This window comes from Sciurus vulgaris, assembly GCF_902686455.1.
Source record: "Sciurus vulgaris genome assembly, chromosome: 7".
Taxonomy (NCBI): Eukaryota; Metazoa; Chordata; class Mammalia; order Rodentia; family Sciuridae; genus Sciurus; species Sciurus vulgaris.
In genome coordinates this window covers 38435917-38456666 of record NC_136467.1, presented here as the reverse complement: position 1 = coordinate 38456666, position 20750 = coordinate 38435917, and the positions used below count along the sequence as shown (strand labels likewise).

The 20750-nt window shown below is 34.4% G+C and overlaps 1 protein-coding gene across 2 annotated transcripts in view; it reads left to right on the top strand.

Moving 5' to 3' along the window:
• The window catches only part of RSPO3 (R-spondin 3), an 80976-nt gene that overhangs the window by 22446 nt on the left and 37780 nt on the right, over positions 1-20750 (top strand). For both annotated transcript variants that reach the window (XM_079148750.1, XM_079148751.1), the window contains exons 2-4: positions 7623-7814; positions 9613-9759; positions 14450-14647. In XM_079148750.1, coding sequence (XP_079004876.1) covers positions 7623-7814; positions 9613-9759; positions 14450-14647 — 537 coding nt within the window. The remainder of the gene's footprint in view (positions 1-7622; positions 7815-9612; positions 9760-14449; positions 14648-20750) is intronic.

The window sequence follows — 20750 nt, the reverse complement described above, 5'->3', positions numbered from 1 at the left end:
TTCACTCTGGAAGGGTCTTTAGGATCGCGCTCTGCCCTTCTCTAACTTCATGTCCTATCACTCACAGCACTACAGCCTCATGGTTTCTTCCTGTGCTGATCCTCAGGCCTGGTTCTTTCCCACAGCCTTAAAAACCTTTGCACTTGTTGGTTCTCCCATCCATCTTTTATTTCTAGTCCTGATCCTATAGCATGTGATTAGGCAAAATATAGCCCTTGCCAACCACATTCACGTCTAGCTACCAAGGAGTCATCATAGCTTAGATTTCAGGAATTTTCTGCAGCTACCATCATTTACTAGCCATTTTTATAATATTTTGAGCTGGCTTCATTTAAGTGAAAAGAATAGTTAGTTGCTATTTAATGTTAGGTTTGTCTTATTGCTGTGGTTTTATTTTAAAGTATTTATAGAATACAAATATTAGACTCCTTTAGGAAATTATTATTTAGTAAGTGAAAAAGAAAGGTTTACCAAGTTCTCAAAGAAATCACTTCCATTAAAAACAGTGTGTTTCCCCACATAATAATGGTGGAGCACCAACTGGGCTGTATTCAGCATCTGTTGAGTATATTCCTCTCTGAGACTTAGGATTTCTGAGAACCCATTGGTGCAGGCACAAACTTTCAGATTAGAAATGGGTTCAGTGGGACAAAAGGTATAGCACACACTATTATCCTGTTACACTTCAATTAATTTCTGTGCTACTGACTTTGATAAAAGACCAAATAAAATATGCATAAGTGTATGTGTGCATGAGCATGCATGTGTCTATATTGTATATGCTTCCATATCTACATACAAACACTTATGCATACATGTCACTTAAATAATAGGTGAATTTTAATTCATTTAAAGATTAAGACATTGGTATATTAAATCATTAAACCCATCAAACAATAAATAGTATTTCAAAAATAGCAATATGTATATATGTTTGGATATGTAAACATATATCCCTTTCAAGAAATTATTAATTGATAACAATGGACCACTATTCATGCAGTGAATGAATAGTAACTAGACCTCAATTCATGCAGTTTCATAACTTGGGAATGTCAAAAGAGTGTCAAATCTGAATAAGTAATTATATTTATTTAAAAAGCTCTTGTACATATCTTGCTTTCCATACCTAACTTCTCCTAATTATTTAAATGACTGTGAAGACCTGGCCATTGTCAATTCTCCTTTGGAAGCTTTTTAACTTATAAATTTAAAGAAATTGAGTTTCAGTATTTTCTTACTTGATACAACAGAATCTGAAGGGGACTGCCAAGTAATTCAAATTTTTAACGTAAGATTTTTCTTAAAGTGGATGTTGCCAAGCATTCCATAAGAACCATGAAACATCTCTTAATTTTCAGTGACCGTAACATTACCCTAAACTTAAATATGGTTCCATAACAATCAAGTTCCCAGATATGATAGAAATGTGTTATTCTAACTTAGGCAAGAAAAAAAATTCCCACATTTTCTGCAGGTGAATGTATTATTCAGCTAAATGACCTCTAGAGAACTTTCATAATTTCATTTTGAATGATTCATTTCATAATTAAGCATCTTCAAAGTATATGTGAATTGGAGCTTGATTCTTTTACCAGATGTTCATAGGCACAGCCCACATGAAATCAATTATTATAGACACCTTCACTTAAATATTTATTGACTTAACATCTTTATCATTTTTTAAAAAGCACAGATACCATATTTCACCACATAATCATCACAGATTTTATGCAAAATATTTTTGCAAAAAAGTGGAGTGGGACCATTATGAGAAACTTTTAAAATTGTGCTGGTATTACTTAAATTCATTTATTACTAACCTCTCTTTGGTACAAGATTAAGATGCACAGAATACTTATGAATATATATTAAAACCAAATAGTCCAAATTATTTCTTCATGATAGTTTAGGGAACATTTTTCCACTATGAAAAAAAAAAAGTCAACACATTAGTTGTTATTGATTTGTGCATTATAATCGAACTAGTACACTTAAGAAAATTTACTTCTGTGAGGTATGTTATTGGTTTCTGTCTCTGACATATGGGCCTCAGCACCACTTGTAAAGACATGTTTAGTATTAGTACTGCAGCGCTTTAAACAAACCTGCCAAGTCAGCTTTCAGAAAAGTACTGTCAGTGTGTGAGTGCTGAGAGTTCTGGGCTTGAGCTTCCAAGGAAACAAATGCACATCCATAGGCCACTGGTGGATACGTTGCTGCTGTCTTTGCCTTTTAAGCCATGTGTTGAACAGAAATATGCTGAGGGACAATTTCGGGATGCAAGGTTATAAACCAATTTTTGGACTGAAAAATCCAAATCCATTCTGAAAAACAGGGTGTCATGATTATAGCATGGTGACAATTCTGTGATGAACTAAGGTAGCTTATTTTTTCTACTTATCTTCATTCATTAAAGAGAGAGAGTCCTGGTTTCAATCTCCAGTAGAAAAAAGTAATAATAATTTAATCGAGAACCTATTCAATAAATAGCCACTTTGCATAGAAGCTGGGAATTATCAAGAAACTTACCAGGAAATTATCAAAGCAATCATACCCCTGCCTTCAAGAAACTTACATTCAATGTGAAGATCCTTATAAAAGGAGAGGTCCTAGAGAAAAGGACAAATGTAAAACTAACTGTGGAATCTCCCTCTCCTGACTATTAAGACCCCTGCATTCAGGAAAGAAAAGAATGAATGTGAAAACAAGAATGCTTTCAGAAGACTTTGTACAAGTTTTATGTTTGTTTTGGTTTAAAATAACTTTTATCACATTTGTGAGTTTATTAATTATATTAATTACTTATTCAATAAATCACTTCCTTATTTAGCACTTCCTTTGAATTCATTTAAACCTGTCTTACAATCCTAAATTTTATCAAACTTTATATTTTTAAAAATTCTCTAGCCACAAATAAATGACTATCAGAGGTAATTGGCAGCATAAAATAATGAATTTCTTCTGCATAGCAATATACAATAGATAGTAGTACATTTACAGTTGAGCTTTATAAGGGAATTAAAGTAAGGACAATCTTTGGAACTTATATTTAAATTATTACAGTAGCAGAACTTAGTTTTCAATACTGTAATTTATTTGCTACATCATAAATACTGAAAATTAGTAAGGTGATATATTGACCAAACGCTCTGGTACCTTTAAAAATCTATGTTCTGGGGCTGGGGGTGTAGCTTAGTGGCAGAATGTTTGCCTAGCATGCATGAGGATCTTGGTTCAATTCTCAGCACCAAACGACACAACAGAAAATGCTGGATGTTCTGGATATCATAGTTGAATTAACACTCATGACATTCCTTAGGAACTGTTTCATTAGTTATGTACCACAATTTGAAGGTTATCAAATAGGTAGTAGAAAGTCTTGTTTAACAGCTAGAGAAATTGAAGTCACTTAGCTCAGGAGTGCTGACAATTCAGACACTGCAAATAGGTTTTAAATTATGCATTAATATATACCCTTTTCATACACTCAACTCATAAACAGGCTAAGAAAAGATTCTTTTTTTGTTTTTTTTTGCAGTGCTGGGGATTGAACCCAGGGTCTTGTGCTTGAGGGGCAAGCACTCTGCCAACTGAGCTATATCCCCAGCCCCAATATTTCTTAATTTTAAGGAAAGCCATGCTTATTTTACTTTGTAAAATCATAAGTTCCCTGAATTTGTCCATTTCTCACTCATATCTACCCTTGTTGCACATCTGAAGTCTATTAATTTTTAGAGAAATACCAGATATCAAAGATATGTGTTTTAAACTTTGATCTAAACTCAGTATTGATTCAGTAATTTGGAGTATTTCTTTGAGTCCTAGCTTAGGGTTTCAAAGTAAGTAATTACAATTTACATATATACATCATAGAACAGTCGCCATAGTAACTTAGTTTCTTTTATGAGATGCTTTTTTGAAAGGGTATAGAAATATAAAGCATTATTAAGTTCTGTTCAAAATATATCTTTTTCTCTTACCAAATGTTGTTTGTTTCCTTTTTCTGCCAGTCATCAGTGTTCCTCCCTTACAAAATGTCTTTAATTAAATAGCCACCACCAGAGACTCTCATGCATGTCTCCACTGACCACCCCAAAGTAAGCTCCATCCATGAAAATTAGTGCTTTTATACCATATTTGTATTTTTAGACCTCTTTATTCTATGTTCTGTGTCCTAATCCTCCCCTGCAGGTTTTATTCACCTGGTATTCACCTGGTAGCTCATCTGCTCTCTATTCACTGGTGAGAACTAGAAACATGCCTTCTCAAATCCCCTTTCTTGTTCAGACCACATTCATTTTGGTTGCCATATTTGATTGATTCCACCTCCTAAATATCCTTAGAACACATACCCCTTTCTCACCATATTATACTGCTCCAAACATGTAAGTTACTGTCTCTCTTTTACCTTGAACACTACATTATTCATCTCCTGCTTTCCAGGACTCCCATACTACTAGGAAAATTCCTTTTGAACAGAAAGCTGGTCATATCATTCATTGGATTGAAACCCCTGTGTCTACAGAATAATTTCTTTGGCACAGTCAACAAAGCGTTCCATAATTTTAGATCTACTTTTCTCCCAATCTTTCTGATATTCCTCATTTTTCCATAACCCACTACTTATGCACCACTTGCATTGAACTCATGCCAGTCTCCTCAGTTTGGGTGATTGTGGTGTTTCCTCCCCTGGCCCCACAGGGCCATTTATGTACTGGTAAACTCCGACTCGCCTTCTCAAATTAAGTTCAAACATAAGATATTCCATGAAACCTCCCTTGCTCTCCACCTCCAAGATCTACAATACTTGTATAAAATAATAGAAGAAAAATATTGTTTGGAAAGAGCAATTTACGAATGAAAAATGACATTATTAGAATAGGGGTTATGAAGAGACACAACAAAGTAAAATTGTATTTTCCATTTTAGGATCACAAGATTTTATGACTGAAAAAGTTGTTACAGTCAATCCAGACCAAAGTTTTCTGTGGTTTTCATATAAAAAAGTAAAAGCTCTTGACTTAAGATGAAGTTTGGGAAATTTGTATCTAGTTGTGTAATACTGACTGTATAATTTGAGTGATCCTTATACAGCATTCAAGACAGCAGTCACTACAGAATTCAACCATTAAAAAAAAAATAAGAATCATAGAATCTGAACTTTATAGTCCCAATTTCTCTTACTTCCACAGCCAGCATTTAAACTTTCTTGAAGAAATAAAGTTTGCCTTCATTTCATATTCATTTCATATTCATAATTCACTGCCCCTATTGAAAGTTTACTGACTAGAAATAAACAAATTTTCTTTGCAAGTTGGGACAACTGGGTCTTCCTTGCTTTTTCAAAAATATTTTTTTCAAAGACCTTTGTCTTCATAGGCAAAGTAGATAAAGGATAGGCAAAAATATTTATTGTAACACAGTGTGAACTGTGGTACATTTCATCAGTAAAAGCTCAGAGAAAAGGGGAATTGAGTGAGGTATTTTTGACATATCTCATAATTTCAATGGATACTGGTTCCAATCATGAGGCCCATGCAGAGCTCTCTTCTGAGAACTTTCCAAACACCCCAAATCCAGTTTTTTAAACTGAAATTTATCTTAAGGAATCCCATTATTTGAGGTTCCAAATATGTAAATCATGCTGATTCTGATAACTGATCTATTTAAAGTTATACTATAATTGACAAAAGTTTCAAGATATACAGATGTGCCAATGTTTTTTCTCTTAGCAGCTGCTTTTCAAAAATAAGGATATGCTGGCATGGACCAATCTGGTCCATCTTCACTGAACCCAGAGCCACTCAGTGCCTGGGAACTTGACACAGTTTTATTTCTAGTTAGGTCCACTTTTCCCTAGGCAATTCTTTTTGAAAAGGGTTTGCAGGTTTTTACCTACACCTCTAACTTCCTGAAATAAATTCTGATTGATTCTGAACACATAGAGCTCATTTGAACCTTTCCTTTTTGGGGTGTTTCCCTGCTTAAAATATGTACACATTTTCTGTAAGTCTCCAATGCAGAATTACTGGCATGAAAAATGACCCTGTTACTTGGAAAGCAGTTTTCACTTACAAGTCCCCTGGGCCCTATAATGTCTAAACCTCCTATGCCACTTTATATGATTGCCCCACCCTACTGAAGAGCATGGACAGGAAAAGCAGACTTCCCTTCCCCCACACATTTCCTCAGTTTATTTACAAAACGTCTTGGAATGAGAATGAGCTGTTTGTGGTTCCTGTGGCCAATTCCAGGATGGCTTCTTACAGGCAGAGGATGCTGGTCAACCAAATGACCTCTCTGTACCTCACCCATGCACTCCTATGTAAGGCTCTTTGATCTCCCGGGTACCCCTACTAAGTAAGTCTGGAGGTCTTCATTTTTAATAAAGAACTAATAACCAAATATCACTATGAATACAGATTAATAACAGCATGACCTTTCAAAGCTATTCCTTCCTCTTTCAATGAAGGAAGTCAGAAGTATGTAGAGAGACCTTTCAACTCCTGTGCATCAACCTTTGCTTCTCAAAGGAACTTTTATTCCCTTCTGGCATTCTGAAATGGCAATAAAGCTATTAGCATTATATTTGAATAGAGAATATTTTAGGAGAGGAAATCATCCCAACACCAGCCACATGAAAGGCATCCCTTAGACAGCAGTTCCTATCAGATAGCACACAGTTGATAGTGGTGAGAAAGTTAAAGGAGAGATGATCTGAAGTAAACATCAGTCTCCCAAATGGGTATTCATATTTGTTCAGAACTGATAATGGACACTCTTACATAAGGAACTCTTCAAAACCTGGGAATATGTATAGCTAGATCCTTAGGAACAGACTAGTCTATCCTCAGGATATAAGACTTTTACTTCAATAAGTGGAAAACAAGGGCACAGAAATTATAAGACTTCTCTACCAAAAGATACAATACTGAGAATAAATTACCATAAGCACTTGCGTAGGACCCTCATGGAAATACTGGTAATATAAATATCAAATTTACACCATTATATCAATTTGTACTGGCAATTATTAGACCCATATGAGAAGAAATATTTCAAGAAAGCATTGGTGTAGCTAACATAGTTTCGGAATCAATTTGCACTGAATCAAAAAGTAAAATTGTGCTCTCTAACATACCATAGTTGAAAATAAATATCCTGGAACTTAGTAGTCTTACTCAAACCCTAGTGTGTGTGTTATACTGCTGAAGAAATTAAAGACGTGATTATCATCTACTGCATAACTGAAAAACTAAACTCATGCATATGAATTTCAATCCATAAATGAGCACAGAATTGCCAGTCCCCAATTTCCAGAGAAGCTAATTTAGTAAGTATATCTTACACATATATTCTACAAAATGTTCAACTCAGATGTATTGCTATTTTTCAAATGCACGAATTTTATGAACATTGAAATTAAAGGCAACATATGTGTCAAAGGGAAATATATCATATCACCAAAAAAAAGGTTGGAAAAAAATCCTGCCTCATTCACCCATTACCACCAAATTGAAAACTAATGAAAGAAATGTAAACACTACCAGAAAATGTCATGCAATTTCTATATTTATAAGTTAACTTTTGTTTTTGTCTCTCTCCATTTGTCTCCCCAGTGCATCCTAACGTCAGTCAAGGCTGCCAAGGAGGCTGTGCAACGTGTTCAGATTACAATGGATGTTTGTCATGTAAGCCCAGACTATTTTTTGTTCTGGAACGAATTGGCATGAAGCAGATAGGAGTGTGTCTCTCTTCATGTCCAAGTGGATATTATGGAACTCGATATCCAGATATAAATAAGTGTACAAGTAAGTGCCTACACAACATTATATTTTTATCTCATCCTTGGGGACTTTTCCAGATTGAAATGGCTTCTAATATATCTATGATTGTGTTAAATAAATAGTGTTTACCTGATGATTAGGCTAAACCTACTTAAATTTAGTCCCCAAAGCCAGGAAGAATTTTCACCACTAACTTACAAAACAAACAAACAAAAACAAGACAAAGCAAAAACCTCATTTTTGTTTGTTGTTTGTTTGTTTAGTTGAAAAACTAAGACTAAGAACATGGTTATCACTCATTGAACCGATAGAAAAGTACTGTCAGCATCAGTACCATATTAGTTCCCATGACCATCACAAAGTCCAAGTATTTGATAACTTGAAGAATTGTTGCTATTTGGGCTTCCCAAGGATTCCAGTGTAGCAACTCAAACATGTATTTCATCCTTTGGATGCATTCCCTTTTAGACCCAGAGAGTCTAGAAGGGACTCCACACTGAGCCCAAGTGAATTTTCAAAACTGTAAATTAGGAAATATCACTCCTCTATCCATTATCACACATAGCTCTACCCTCCTTCCAAAATCATCTTCTATGACTCCCTCTCCTATGACTCCCTCTCCTCCAGCCTTTGTGATTACTGTTGTGTGCTGGCTCTTCTGGTAATTTGGAAAGTTCCTTGCCTATCTTTGTATGGCTAACTCTCCCGTTTCATTCAAGATTCTTCTTGTATGTCAGAGCAGTGTTCCACAACCATCTTCCCAGAGAGGCATTTCCATGACCATCTTATTCAAAATAATCGACCTTGCCCTTTGTCAGTTATTTCCCTTTTCTTTTTCCTCTCTTTTCTATTGTTGTCGTCATCGTTGTTGTTTTTTCGGAGCATTTTTCACTGCAACCAAACTTCCTGGTTTTGAAAACCAATCCATGTCTGTGGTTCTCAACTAATTACATAACCGTTTTGAGCCTCAGGTACCTTATCTGTAAAATGGGAATCATCATAGTGACTTCCTTGTTGGATTGTTGTAAAGTTTAACTAACTTAATATTCTAAAATTATAATAATCCTGGTTTATAGTAATCACCAGAGAAGGGTCAACTATTTATTATTTTTATTAGGTTTTGTCCTAGAATGCAAACTTTGTGTAGTCTGGCTCTTTTTTCTCATGTGTACTGCTAACAACCAATACCTATAATAATGCTTGGCATATACTAGACAATCAAATATTTGTTGAATGAATAGATAGTCGTTAAGAACAGCACAAGACAGTATCTCAGTACAGTTTATAAAAGTTTTGATGAGACATCTTCTCTATTGTTTAATACAAATGGATACTTGTCCTCTAACCATTTTTGACAATATATATACATACAAGTTGAGTATCTTCTTCTGAGTTTCCTGGGACCAGAAGTGTTTCCAAATTTGGAGTTTTTTTAGATTTTAGAATATTTGTGTATATTTTAGTGATTGAGCCATCCCTAATCCAAACATCTGAAGTTGGAAACTTTTTGAGTGTCACATTGATGTGGTGCTAAAAAGAATTTCATATTTTAGAGCATTTGGGGTTTTAGACATTTGGGATGGGAATGCTCATCCTTTTTTATCAAAACATTTCAGTAAGTAGCCAGTACAGTGATATTAAATCAACAACTGATACACATCAACTAAATGACTGTAGAGGAATCTTTAACTCAGTTTAGCAAAATAAATTTGAACCCCAAGTGTGTGTTTGATACAAAATTGCAAGTGCCTGGGAAAATGATCCAACAATAGTTATGAAAAAAACATGAAAGCATATTTCTATTTTCTTTTATCTCTTTCAGAATGCAAGGCCGACTGCGATACATGTTTCAACAAAAATTTCTGCACAAAGTGTAAAAGTGGATTTTACTTACACCTTGGAAAGTGCCTTGACAATTGCCCAGAAGGGTTGGAAGCCAACAACCACACCATGGAGTGCGTCAGTATTGGTGAGGAGGACCTCTGAAATTTAGAATGATGAGAAACACCTCACATGATAAAGTCATTCTCCATGAAGGTGCTTCTCAAAGTCCAGTCTCATAAGAGCCTGAGCAGCTGTCTCTTAAAAGGCTCTCTCCAACCTTCTTTACAAAGATCCTATTTTAAAGATGCTCCCATAGCATTACCCAGCCTGTATCACAGTAACATTTTTCATCCAGTGAATGCTTCATTATTTCTTGAGGACCGTTCATATGTTTCAACTATTCTGATCATTGTAGATTTATTGTGCATCATTACTTAATAAAGTTTTACTTAGAATGAGAGAGAGAGAGAGAGAGAGAGAGAGAGAGAATCTTGAAGTAATTACCACCTCAAAGCAAGAATTTCACAAAACACATAGGTCTAATCTCAACCAATAACCAGTCATTTTCCAAGGAGGTAACATTTTCTCTTGATATAGTCCATTGATGCTTCAATGTTCTGCTTGCACAGGTATTTAAAAAGAAAAAGAGAAAGAGAGGATTTTGGACTTACTCAAACTGACAAAATGAGACAGTCCCAGGGTCTGATTAACTGCAGGCTGAATTTCCTAGAGAGGAGGTCTCTGAGACAAGTTGTTTGTCTAAATAACAGATCACTGTCAGGCTATATTTTCCCTCTTTTAAATGTTGTGCAGCTACTTGAGCTATGAGTTTGATGAACACTTGGGGAGCAGATGCCAAAACAAATGCGAAAACAGCATAGGAAAGCTCAAACTCCCCTGGGCAAGAATTGCAGGAACCTTTGATGGTGCACTGAGATTGGCATGTGCACACAACAGCCCTCCTGATTCAGTACAAGATAGTCTCCAGGGTAGCCCTGGGACCGCAGCACAGACCCTTCAGAATTTAAGTGTTGGAGCAGTAACTATAAGGTGGTGGTTTAACCATTTCAGGTCCTCCACAGAACATTTATTTCTGAATGATTTGAATTTTGATTCAATGATTTGATTTGAATGCAAATGATTTGAAGCAAATAGATGATGTTTAAAGGTAACCACAGAAGCATCTGGAAAATAACAATCTTGAACCAGTTCATGACTCTTTTTGATTAAGTCTTTTTCTTCTCAATAAAATCACAGAAAACAACTTAAAAAAAGAAAAGTGTAAGAGGTCCATGAGGAAGGATTTCAAGTTGACCTTTTTACAGGTCCTGAGGGCTGATGATTAGAGGTAATAAGTTCCAAACTGGAAAAAAAAATGGGAAACACAGTTGTGGAATACTCAAGGACAGAAATTCAAGATGAATTACTGAGTTTGTGGGGTTTCTTTACCCAGAGAAAATGATCCACATTGAAAATTTCTTAGTGGTTGAAGCTGTAGAACTTTGTCTTCAAGTGCTATTTCCATTAAAGGTTTTAAAGCTTTCTTATCAAGAAAAGTTTTTAATATTTGGCACTGTTGGATTAACCTTTAATGTTTACTAGTTTTATACTACCATAGAACTAGACTATTTTTTTAACACAAATTTAGGAGGCTTGTATTTTAAAATAGGTACCAGCAGTCTAAAGGCCATTTACTTCATCTGGCTCGTTTTGCAGGTACAAATGACCTAGGACACAATAGCAGTGCAAACCAGAGACTCTAGTTCAGGGTTGGCTCTTGCTGCTTGTTCATAAGGGCTGTCTCCCATCAGGTGCCCTCTGGCCTACAAGCACTGCACATATAGACTTGCCCCAGAATTTCAGGAAAGATGGTGACCTAGTTCACTATACAGAAGAATATGAAAGCCTATTCCCTTAACAACTGTGAAAACTAGAACCCAGAGAGCTGAAATCTTAACCTCCAGGCCATATTGCATATTGTCAGGGATATAATTGGTACCTTAACTTTAGCTCCCCACTGGCTACCAAACAGAATATGTCTTTCCTTATGCTAAAATCTAAAAATTGTGTCACTGGCTCCCTACCTAGATTTCAAATTGAGTGGAAAGGTCAAAATCAAAGAAAATACTGCCCTGATGTGGAGGTAGGGTGAAAGTCCTCTGTCACTGCCTATACATTCCTGTGGTTTCAGGTCAAAATAAGCATAAACATCCACTGGACCCAATTTTATGAGAACATATTATTTCCAGTTGGTGCTCCAGTTATTTGCTTCCTTTCTTTGCTGTCTTTCTGTCATCCTCATTGAAGAAATGGAGTTGCTCTAGTAGTCACAGAGGGAAGAAAATATCCTTGTTAGATTCTCTGTGGAACCATGCCGTTGGTCAGTAAAAATGAAGCAAAAACGAAATGATATTACAAGGTCATGACTTGTAGGACGTCCAGTTTGATTTTCCTCCCAATTCCAGAATACCTTTCTTGGGACCATTAGTCCAAGACTAATGGTCAACCACAGCATAACCATTTCCAGGGGGTGGGGGGAGCTCATTACTGTTTTTTGAGACATTTGCTTCATTAGTGAATAGCTGGAGATTTGCAACATTGAGATTATTCTTAAGACAGAAGATACAAGAAACACAGAAACTGAGTAATTCTTTTTTTTTTTCTTAACTGTCTATTAACCAAATATTGCTTAAGTCCTCCATTGTTCATTTAATAACCTGACTATAACTTTTTTGTTGTCTTTAGTATTTCCTCCAAAGTTTCCATTTTTCTGGAAATAGTTGGATGCTAATATAAGTTTATTCTATTCTACCTACAGAAAAAAAAAATGATTCTCTTCTCCTGGCTTTTTAACTCTATGGTCTTATTAGAGCTTTTCACTATCTAACTTCATTTGTTTGAATATACTTCTTCCAATGGAATTATCAAAATCTGTCATTACAATTTTACTTTTAGCATCATTCACCTTCTAAGAATACTTATCCAAGTTGTAATGTTTTAAATCTGGTTTTCTGAAGGCTAAGTATATACATTTGTCTTTACCATCTTTGCTATTATAAAAGAAAACCCAGGTTGGGTCATTTCTGCATTAGATAGTGTTTCCTAATGTAGTCCTCTTAATCATGGCATTAAATGAGTACCCAACAAAATTAGAGCTAACAACCTTTGCAATTTTTCCACTTTCATTTTTGGAGACATTTTTCTTTTATATATTAAAGATCCAGTACTTTTTAAATGGTTAATTTTGAGATGGGATGCTGGAAGATAATTTTCATAACTGGAAAATGATTATAATATTATTAATAGTTGCTCTATTTTTTAACCAAAATTATGGTGATATAATTGAGCGTGAAGACTATTTTGAAAGTGGTTCACTAAAGCTCAAGTTCACAAAAACTTAAATTCAAGTATCTAGCATGTAATCACTTTTGTTTAACTCTGTGTTGCCTTCAGGTACCTGAAAGGGACTGAAAAATCCTTTGAGAAATGTATGATGAATGGATTTAAATTGATAAAATATTTAGGTTGTGTTTCTTTGTGTGTGTGTGTGTGTGTGTGTGTGTGTGTGTGTGCATGCACGGGTGCAGTGCTGGGGATTGAACCCAGGGGCATTCTGCCACGGAGTTAAACCCCAGACCTTCTTTAAATTTTATTTTGAGACAGGGTCTTGTTGATTTGCCCAGATTGACCTTGAACCTGCAATCCTCCTGCCTCAGCTTCCAGAGTAGCTGGGATTACAGGCATGTCACCACGTCCAACTAGGTTGTGTGTCTTGAGGTTGTTACCAAAGAGCATTCTGCTCTAAAATAAGGATTCCTTAAGGCAGAAGAGTTTTCTAGAAAACTTGGCACGGATTGTATCATCTGAAAGTGTGACTTTTGGAAGCTATTTCAGTTGTTATTAAGTTAGGAAGTTTTATGGTTATAAATATAAGAATAGAGTTTTCAAATGTTTCTTTTTATTAAAAGTGCAAGTATCTGTTCTAAAACCTGGAAAAGTCATTATCGAAAACACATGAATACTACATAAAGAAAAAAGGAAACAAATCTCCAAAACTTTTAAGAAATGGTAACTCAGTTTCTCTTTGGGATCAACCTGTTAAGTTCATTCTATAAGCAGTTTATCAGCTGAAATTGACCCAGAATTCCCTTATAATAGATGCTGCTATGCCTGAACCATACCCAGTAATAAAGGACAATATTTAAGTGTTCTTCTGCAGGAGTTAAGAGAGGCAGTGAAGGTAGATCAAAGACCAGGATTCATTTTCTGCTCAACCATTCTATTGCACAGAGGTTTTCAAAGGCTCTTTCCAGTATCTGCAAATCAGCATCATCTATATTGTTAGGAAAGCAAATTCACAATCCCATGCCAGACAACTGAATCAGAAACTTGAGCTGTGGGGTCCAGCGTCCTGTGTTTTAGCAGAAACTCCAGGTAATTCTGACACATACTGAAGTTTGAAAATAAATTCTCTAGCGAATAATCACAACTTCTCTCGAGTTCTGGTCAGGGTCAATAGATAATTGGAGGGGTTCTCTGGAAATCATAAAGCATTGATTAGTTGTGATTAACTATATTACTACCTGGGTTAATCAAATCTAGAGCAAAAAGTAAATCCGGTGCAAGAATGAATGTACCTAATAATTAGAAAAAACTGAAAGCATTCTATTTCTGCCTTTCCCATTCTCTAATGTATACTTTAATCATCTTGCACCACTTTGATCTGCAAGCTTTATCTTCAGAATTTGGGCAAGAATTGATGGAAGCAAATCTTTCTTAACAATCGTGACAGTGGTTGTAAGCCAACTGAGACTGTTTCTGTTGCTCTATTTCAGTGCACTGTGAGGCCAGTGAATGGAGCCCTTGGAGTCCATGCATGAAGAAAGGAAAAACATGTGGCTTTAAAAGAGGGACTGAAACACGGGTCCGAGAAATAATACAGCATCCTTCAGCCAAGGGTAACCTGTGTCCACCTACAAGTGAGACAAGAAAGTGTACAGTGCAAAGAAAGAAGTGTCAGAAGGGAGAACGAGGTACAGTCATACTCACAAAATGTGTTTGAATCCTCATAATTTGATGCATATTTTACTTCATGCATTAAGTATTTCTTAGGAAACATTTGTCCATATTACTCATGTCTAAAACCCTACAGTGTGTACAAGCAAAGACTCTACATTATAGAATAGAGATGAGATTATTTTAAAAACTGGGGCCTGATGTCAGAATGTTATACTACTATAGAAATGTGCTAATTGAATTGTGGTGCATAACGCTATATAATAAGCATCTGGGTAATTATTTTTCCTCCACCTTCCTAGTGCCTAGAAACTTTTGAGAAGTCTCAAAACACAATGTCTGATGCCATTTTGTGCAATACCATGGCAAAGAGACACCAACAACTTATTCCTTCCCTCCTTGCATACAAATCAAAATAGTGCAATTAGGCTGTAAACCTTTGTAACTAAACAAATATAAATATATACATACACTAAATATATATATACATATATACTAAATATATATGCATATGTATTAAATATATATATACATATATATGTACACTTAGTTGTTGATGGATCTTTATTTTATTTATTTATATGCAGTGCTGGGGAGAATCAAACCCAGTGCCTCACACATGCTAGGCAAGCTCTCTACCACTAAGCTACAACCCTAGCCCTAAACATATAAGTATTTTAATACCTATATTACATCTGAATTAAATTATCAATATTGTATTTTATGAGTTTAGCACAACTATTAATGATGCTCTATCCCTGGGGTTCTATGTTTGTTTGTTTGATTTTTCCATGTTACACTAACTCTATATACTGGATTATAGAACCTATTAGATCAATATTAACCTTGCAAGGATTTGTTCTGAAATCTTATGAGTTTCAAGGACAAATATACTATATATTATGATGCTTTAAGGTGAATAAACTTCCATTTAGAAGAATCACAATTGTTGGGCTTTAAAATATCATTTCCTGTCTTTCTCACTCATGTTGACAGTACAACTTCCTACAAATATGTTGTATATCTTTAGGTAACTATTGGTAGTTATCTGGTGACCCTGTGAATGATCCTTTCAACTAATTGCTTCTTGTAAGGAGTAGTCTGATTCTGAAATTGAACTTCCTTAGTTTCTTTCATTCATTCATTCAGCATATTTTATTAAATTCTCATTTCATGGCCACAGGTAGTACTAGCTGTAGGGATTCCTATTTAAATAGAATACTGTCAGAGGGTGCTGTCTCTGGGAAAATACTCAAAGTCCAGTGAAAGGTTGAGATATTTGAATAGGTGATCACAAAACCATGAACTACAAGAATTTATAGATGTGTGAACCAAGTGTAATGGAACACAGTGGAGAGCTCTATGCCCACATGAGCATTGTTCATATAAAAAGGATTTGGAGTCACCTGTGCTTTGCAAAGCACCTTTCATTATACAAAAACAAAATGGCCATCATCAGAATGTATAGTCTATTGTTACCATTGTAATCAAGTAGTTAACATGATAAAATTCTTGAACACATGGGGTATTTTAAAAAGAACTTCAAACTTTTGTAAATTTGTAAGAGGTTTTGATTAAAATTTAGGTTCAGGAATAGAAGTTGGCTAGTGAAAAAGGCCTTTCTGGCATTTGTTACCAATTAATCTAAAACATCTTAGATTTTAAAAGTTGGATTTGGAAGTCAAATATTTCATCACTCTACTATGCGTGTGCTCCCATAGCCCTATGTTTACTTATGTTTACTAAATTTTTTGAACTCTAATGACTTACAGGTGGTCTTTGCTCATATTCTTTCCACAAAAATTCTACAGTACTAATCAGTATTAGTATTTACTTTTAAAATTTAAGAAAAGATTATCCAAATGAAAAAATTAAAATGTGACACTAGTCACATTTTATTTCCTTTATTTAAGAATGTGGTCTTCTAATATATTTTGCTGGCACTTGATTTAAACATTAACATTGAAAATGTCAGGCCTTAAAATGAACAACTGATAAGATAAATAATGCCGCAAGGCATTTGAAATAGCAACCTGTGACATGAGACTTGGCCTAAAAATTCTCTCTTATTGCCTCTGAGGATACAGTGACATTTTACGTTTACAAGAGAACTTTATTCAATTAGAAAAACCCAGGCATTTCATTCTTTTTGAAATTTAATAATGCATAGAATAACCAATAGAAAATGTGGATCCCTAATAATTAAATTCTAGATCTAGCTTCACTTTTACTTCCCCTTTATTCATCTTTCAATGTGTTTGTTTAGAACTATTTTAAGTAGTTTAGAAACTTAAAGTAGGAAAAAATCTGTTTCTCCCTTCATTCATTATTTCCCTAACCTTAAACCTTTCTTTCTATGAGGTTTACTTGTCAAATATCCTATATGAACACAGAGAAACCAAATAGATAAGTAATTATGACCTTTGGATATCCCACAATTTCAACTATATAAAGAATCCCATCAAAACAAAAAATCATGCAAGTCCTTATTTTAGGCTGTGATATAAATTTATGTTATATATACAGTCTAATAAAACATCTAGTTATTGTCTTGAATTTATCATCTTAGTGGTAAGTACTACAAATATGCATGGAAAGGAGAATATCATGAGGCCGAATAAAGTAGAAGACCTTATTTCTTTTTAATTTTTATATCATCTGATGTTTCTTATTTTAATTAGTGTAAGCATTTAAAACCTTTAGGCAATTTAAAAAATAAACATAATAAAATAATAAAGACATGATTTCTCTTACCTCTAAAATATCTTATTATTTGAATTCTCCTAAATACTAATAAGAGTCATAAAACAGGAAGATTCATTTGGTGAGTAAACTAAAAGTTAAGGGTTTTATTATAAAATTTAGCCTAAAATTTAAACTTACCTCTATGATCCCTACTCAAGAGGTTAACAATAGACAGAGGTAGATAACTCATTTGGACTAGGTATGGAGCATGTGTTCAGGATTTTTTCTGCTATGTTATAATTGCCAAAGGCAGAGTCCCTAGGGAAGAGTGATAAGAACCAGAAATGACTTTCCAAAATGTGCACAAAGAAGAAGTTGAATAGAAGAAAAGAGTTTCTAGTAACAGAATGGCTATCCTAGTCATAAGATGTTTTTCAGTTAATACATGTTGTTGAAAAGATAGGTTGCAAAATCGTGCACACAGTTTTCTTTACTACCTTTCTTCTGTTGCTGGGAATAGCAGTAGTAAGTGAATTGGAGGAGGTAAATGTAATTTTCTTACTCCCAAATCCAATTTTAATCTAATGTGCTGTTTATAATGTACCATTTAGATATATTTTCCTTTGCCTAACATACTACCTTTAAGCAGCCTTAACTTATTCATCAATTATTAGCCTAAATAAAAAGTTAAACTTAACTGAATTATATGTTTGAAATACCAAAAATATGTGAAATATATTTGAAGAGATTATTCAAGTCAACATACAAATACCATGTAGGTATTAAAACAATGTGTTGAAATGGAAGTAAAGAAGGAGAAAGTATACTTTCAATGGTTGTCAATTTATAATTATTGACTCTTTCAACCTACTGGGTGTAACCATCTCAGATAAGAGAAGTGAAACAGTGAAACCAGGAAATGCATGTGTGCCTGCATTTGATGCAAAGTGAGTTTGTGTGTGTGATGGTGATAAAGGAGGGCTAGTATTTTTTTACTTATTTTCTCATTCCCCTAATTTACTGAAGAGAATTTCCTACGGATTGCTTTTAGGGGGATTCACAAGAATTAAAGAAATTCCATTCATGGGTAATATGTGAAGATCCTTATTAATTACAAGTAGTAGGTGATCTTGGAATAGAAATAAGAGAGCAGAGTCATGGAAAAAATACAGTTGGGGTCTACCTTCTTGTTAAAAATATGAAGTGTTCTTCCCATCTTAGAACTGAAAAAGGACATTAAAATAAAGTAAATAAAATTTCCAAGGACACTCCAGGGAACAAATAAGTATGGGAATTATTATATCATTTTAATATACTATGGGTTGGTTTCTTTATGTACTTCCCCAAAATTAAGTATAGTAATTCTACTGAGCTTTATATGAAGGAAAGATTTTACATGTTAACTTATATCAGCATTATAAATATGCATTATGTTTATTATGAGTGCTATATTTAAAATTACAATAAGATCAGTTTTTAAAAATCTAACAGAAAACAACGGTGAGTCTATTTGTTCCTAGGTTTATTTCTTTGTCCTATAGTGTGCTTCCTAAATTTTTATAACTACTCCAGTGAACTTATAGTTGAATTTACTACAGGAAGGAATTATATTAAGTAGTAATTCAATTCAAAACCAGATACACAGCCAAGATTTCTAGAACAATTCATCAAAAGTCAAATAGATGGTTTTATTCATTGAAAATTATAGGATGCCAACTAGTTTGAAGAAGAATTTAGATTTTGCCCTTTCCCAGTTCTTATTTCATGGAAGGCCAACTGCCTAAAGACACTCCTTCTGTTTAAGCATTGAAGGATGAAACTTTCTGCTGTTTCCTCACACCTATTCTTAGGCTGACACTTCAACACAAATCAGAGAAATGTCAATAAAATATAAAGGTCAGATAAAATAGCATTAGAGACTATGGTTCTTAACCAGGGGTGATTTTACTCTCAGGAAAAATCATTAACTACTAATAGTACCAAGAATAAGAACCTGTGGTGTAAACTCAACAATTTCTTTGATATATTTTTTGGATTATTTGGATTCTGGAGAAGACCATTACCACCAGTGAAAACCTGCATTTTGTAGGAAGCCTTGGTAACTAGGACAAGATGGTGGAACAGAGGCAGATGTTTTGCTCCACAATATAAATATAATAATCAATTTTACTCAAATTAATAATATTTTAATTTAAAATATTCCTGTCATATAAAAAAATGCAACCCTATTTAAAACCCTCAAGAAAGACATTCCACTGTAATAAATAACAACTTCACTCTTAGAGAAATATTCCTGAATGCAAATATATGTATTACCTCTTAAAAACTAAGCCCAATTTTTCATTTAATGTCCCCAGTGGAGAGGACGCCTAGTTGTTTCATCACTGCTAAGCTTTCTCTTCAACAAAATTCATTATGTAACTACAGCCATTTCTTATTTCATAATTCTGTCTCATTAAGTAGAACCACATGCAGCTGTCTCTTTTACTGAGACATAATATTTGTACGTCTTCATGGGGTACATTATAGTTTGATATGTGTGTACATGGTATAATAATTAAATCAGGTAATAAGCACATCCATCTCTTTAAACATGCATCATTTTTACTTGTTGGGAATTTTGCAATCTTCTGATCATTTTGGCATATCTACCATAGATTGTTTTAACCAATAGTTATCCTACTATGTTATAGAAAGCAAAACTAATTCCTCTACTCTGTGTTTTGGTGCCCCTCACTTAACTTGCTTCTGTCTCTCCTCCCCACTACCTTTCCCAGTCTGTAGTTACACTATTCTACTCCGTTGTTCTACAAGGTTCTACAAGCTTTGTTGTTTTACAAGCTTTATATGCAACTGCCTTTTTTGGTAGGTCTTAAATGATCTAAATATTAGCAGTTCTATATATAGTTCAACATGATACTTTAAAATATCAACTGTCTAAATTTTTCAAATATGAGAACCAGACATAGAGTATTATTGTTACTGATTGAAAAGTTACAGTTTACGTGTGGTACAACCTATTTCAAATATTAGGTCTTTAATTATAACACAAGTGTCCTATCGTCTTTGAAAGAATGTAGGCATTACTGATCTCCAAAGACCCTGATAAAAAAATACTTCACCTTCAGATCCTTTTCAGATATATTCACATCTGGCTCATTCCCTTCTTGAGTTTTTCTCCTTAAACATATTACACAACTTTTACTCCTTTTTCTTTCCTAACAACTCCACCTTAATCACTGAAACATTAAATCAGCTTGAAAACTTCCTGGATATGTGTCAGAATTTAATATCCATGTAGATAAAAACATTTATAACTTTAGCAATAGGCCCCAGCTTCTTATTCCTCTCCTATTGGTATTTCCTGGCAGTATCTGTGTGAGGATTCTCTGTCTCCTGGTTGTGTGGGTTGAAAACCAAACCAAAATCCTTTAT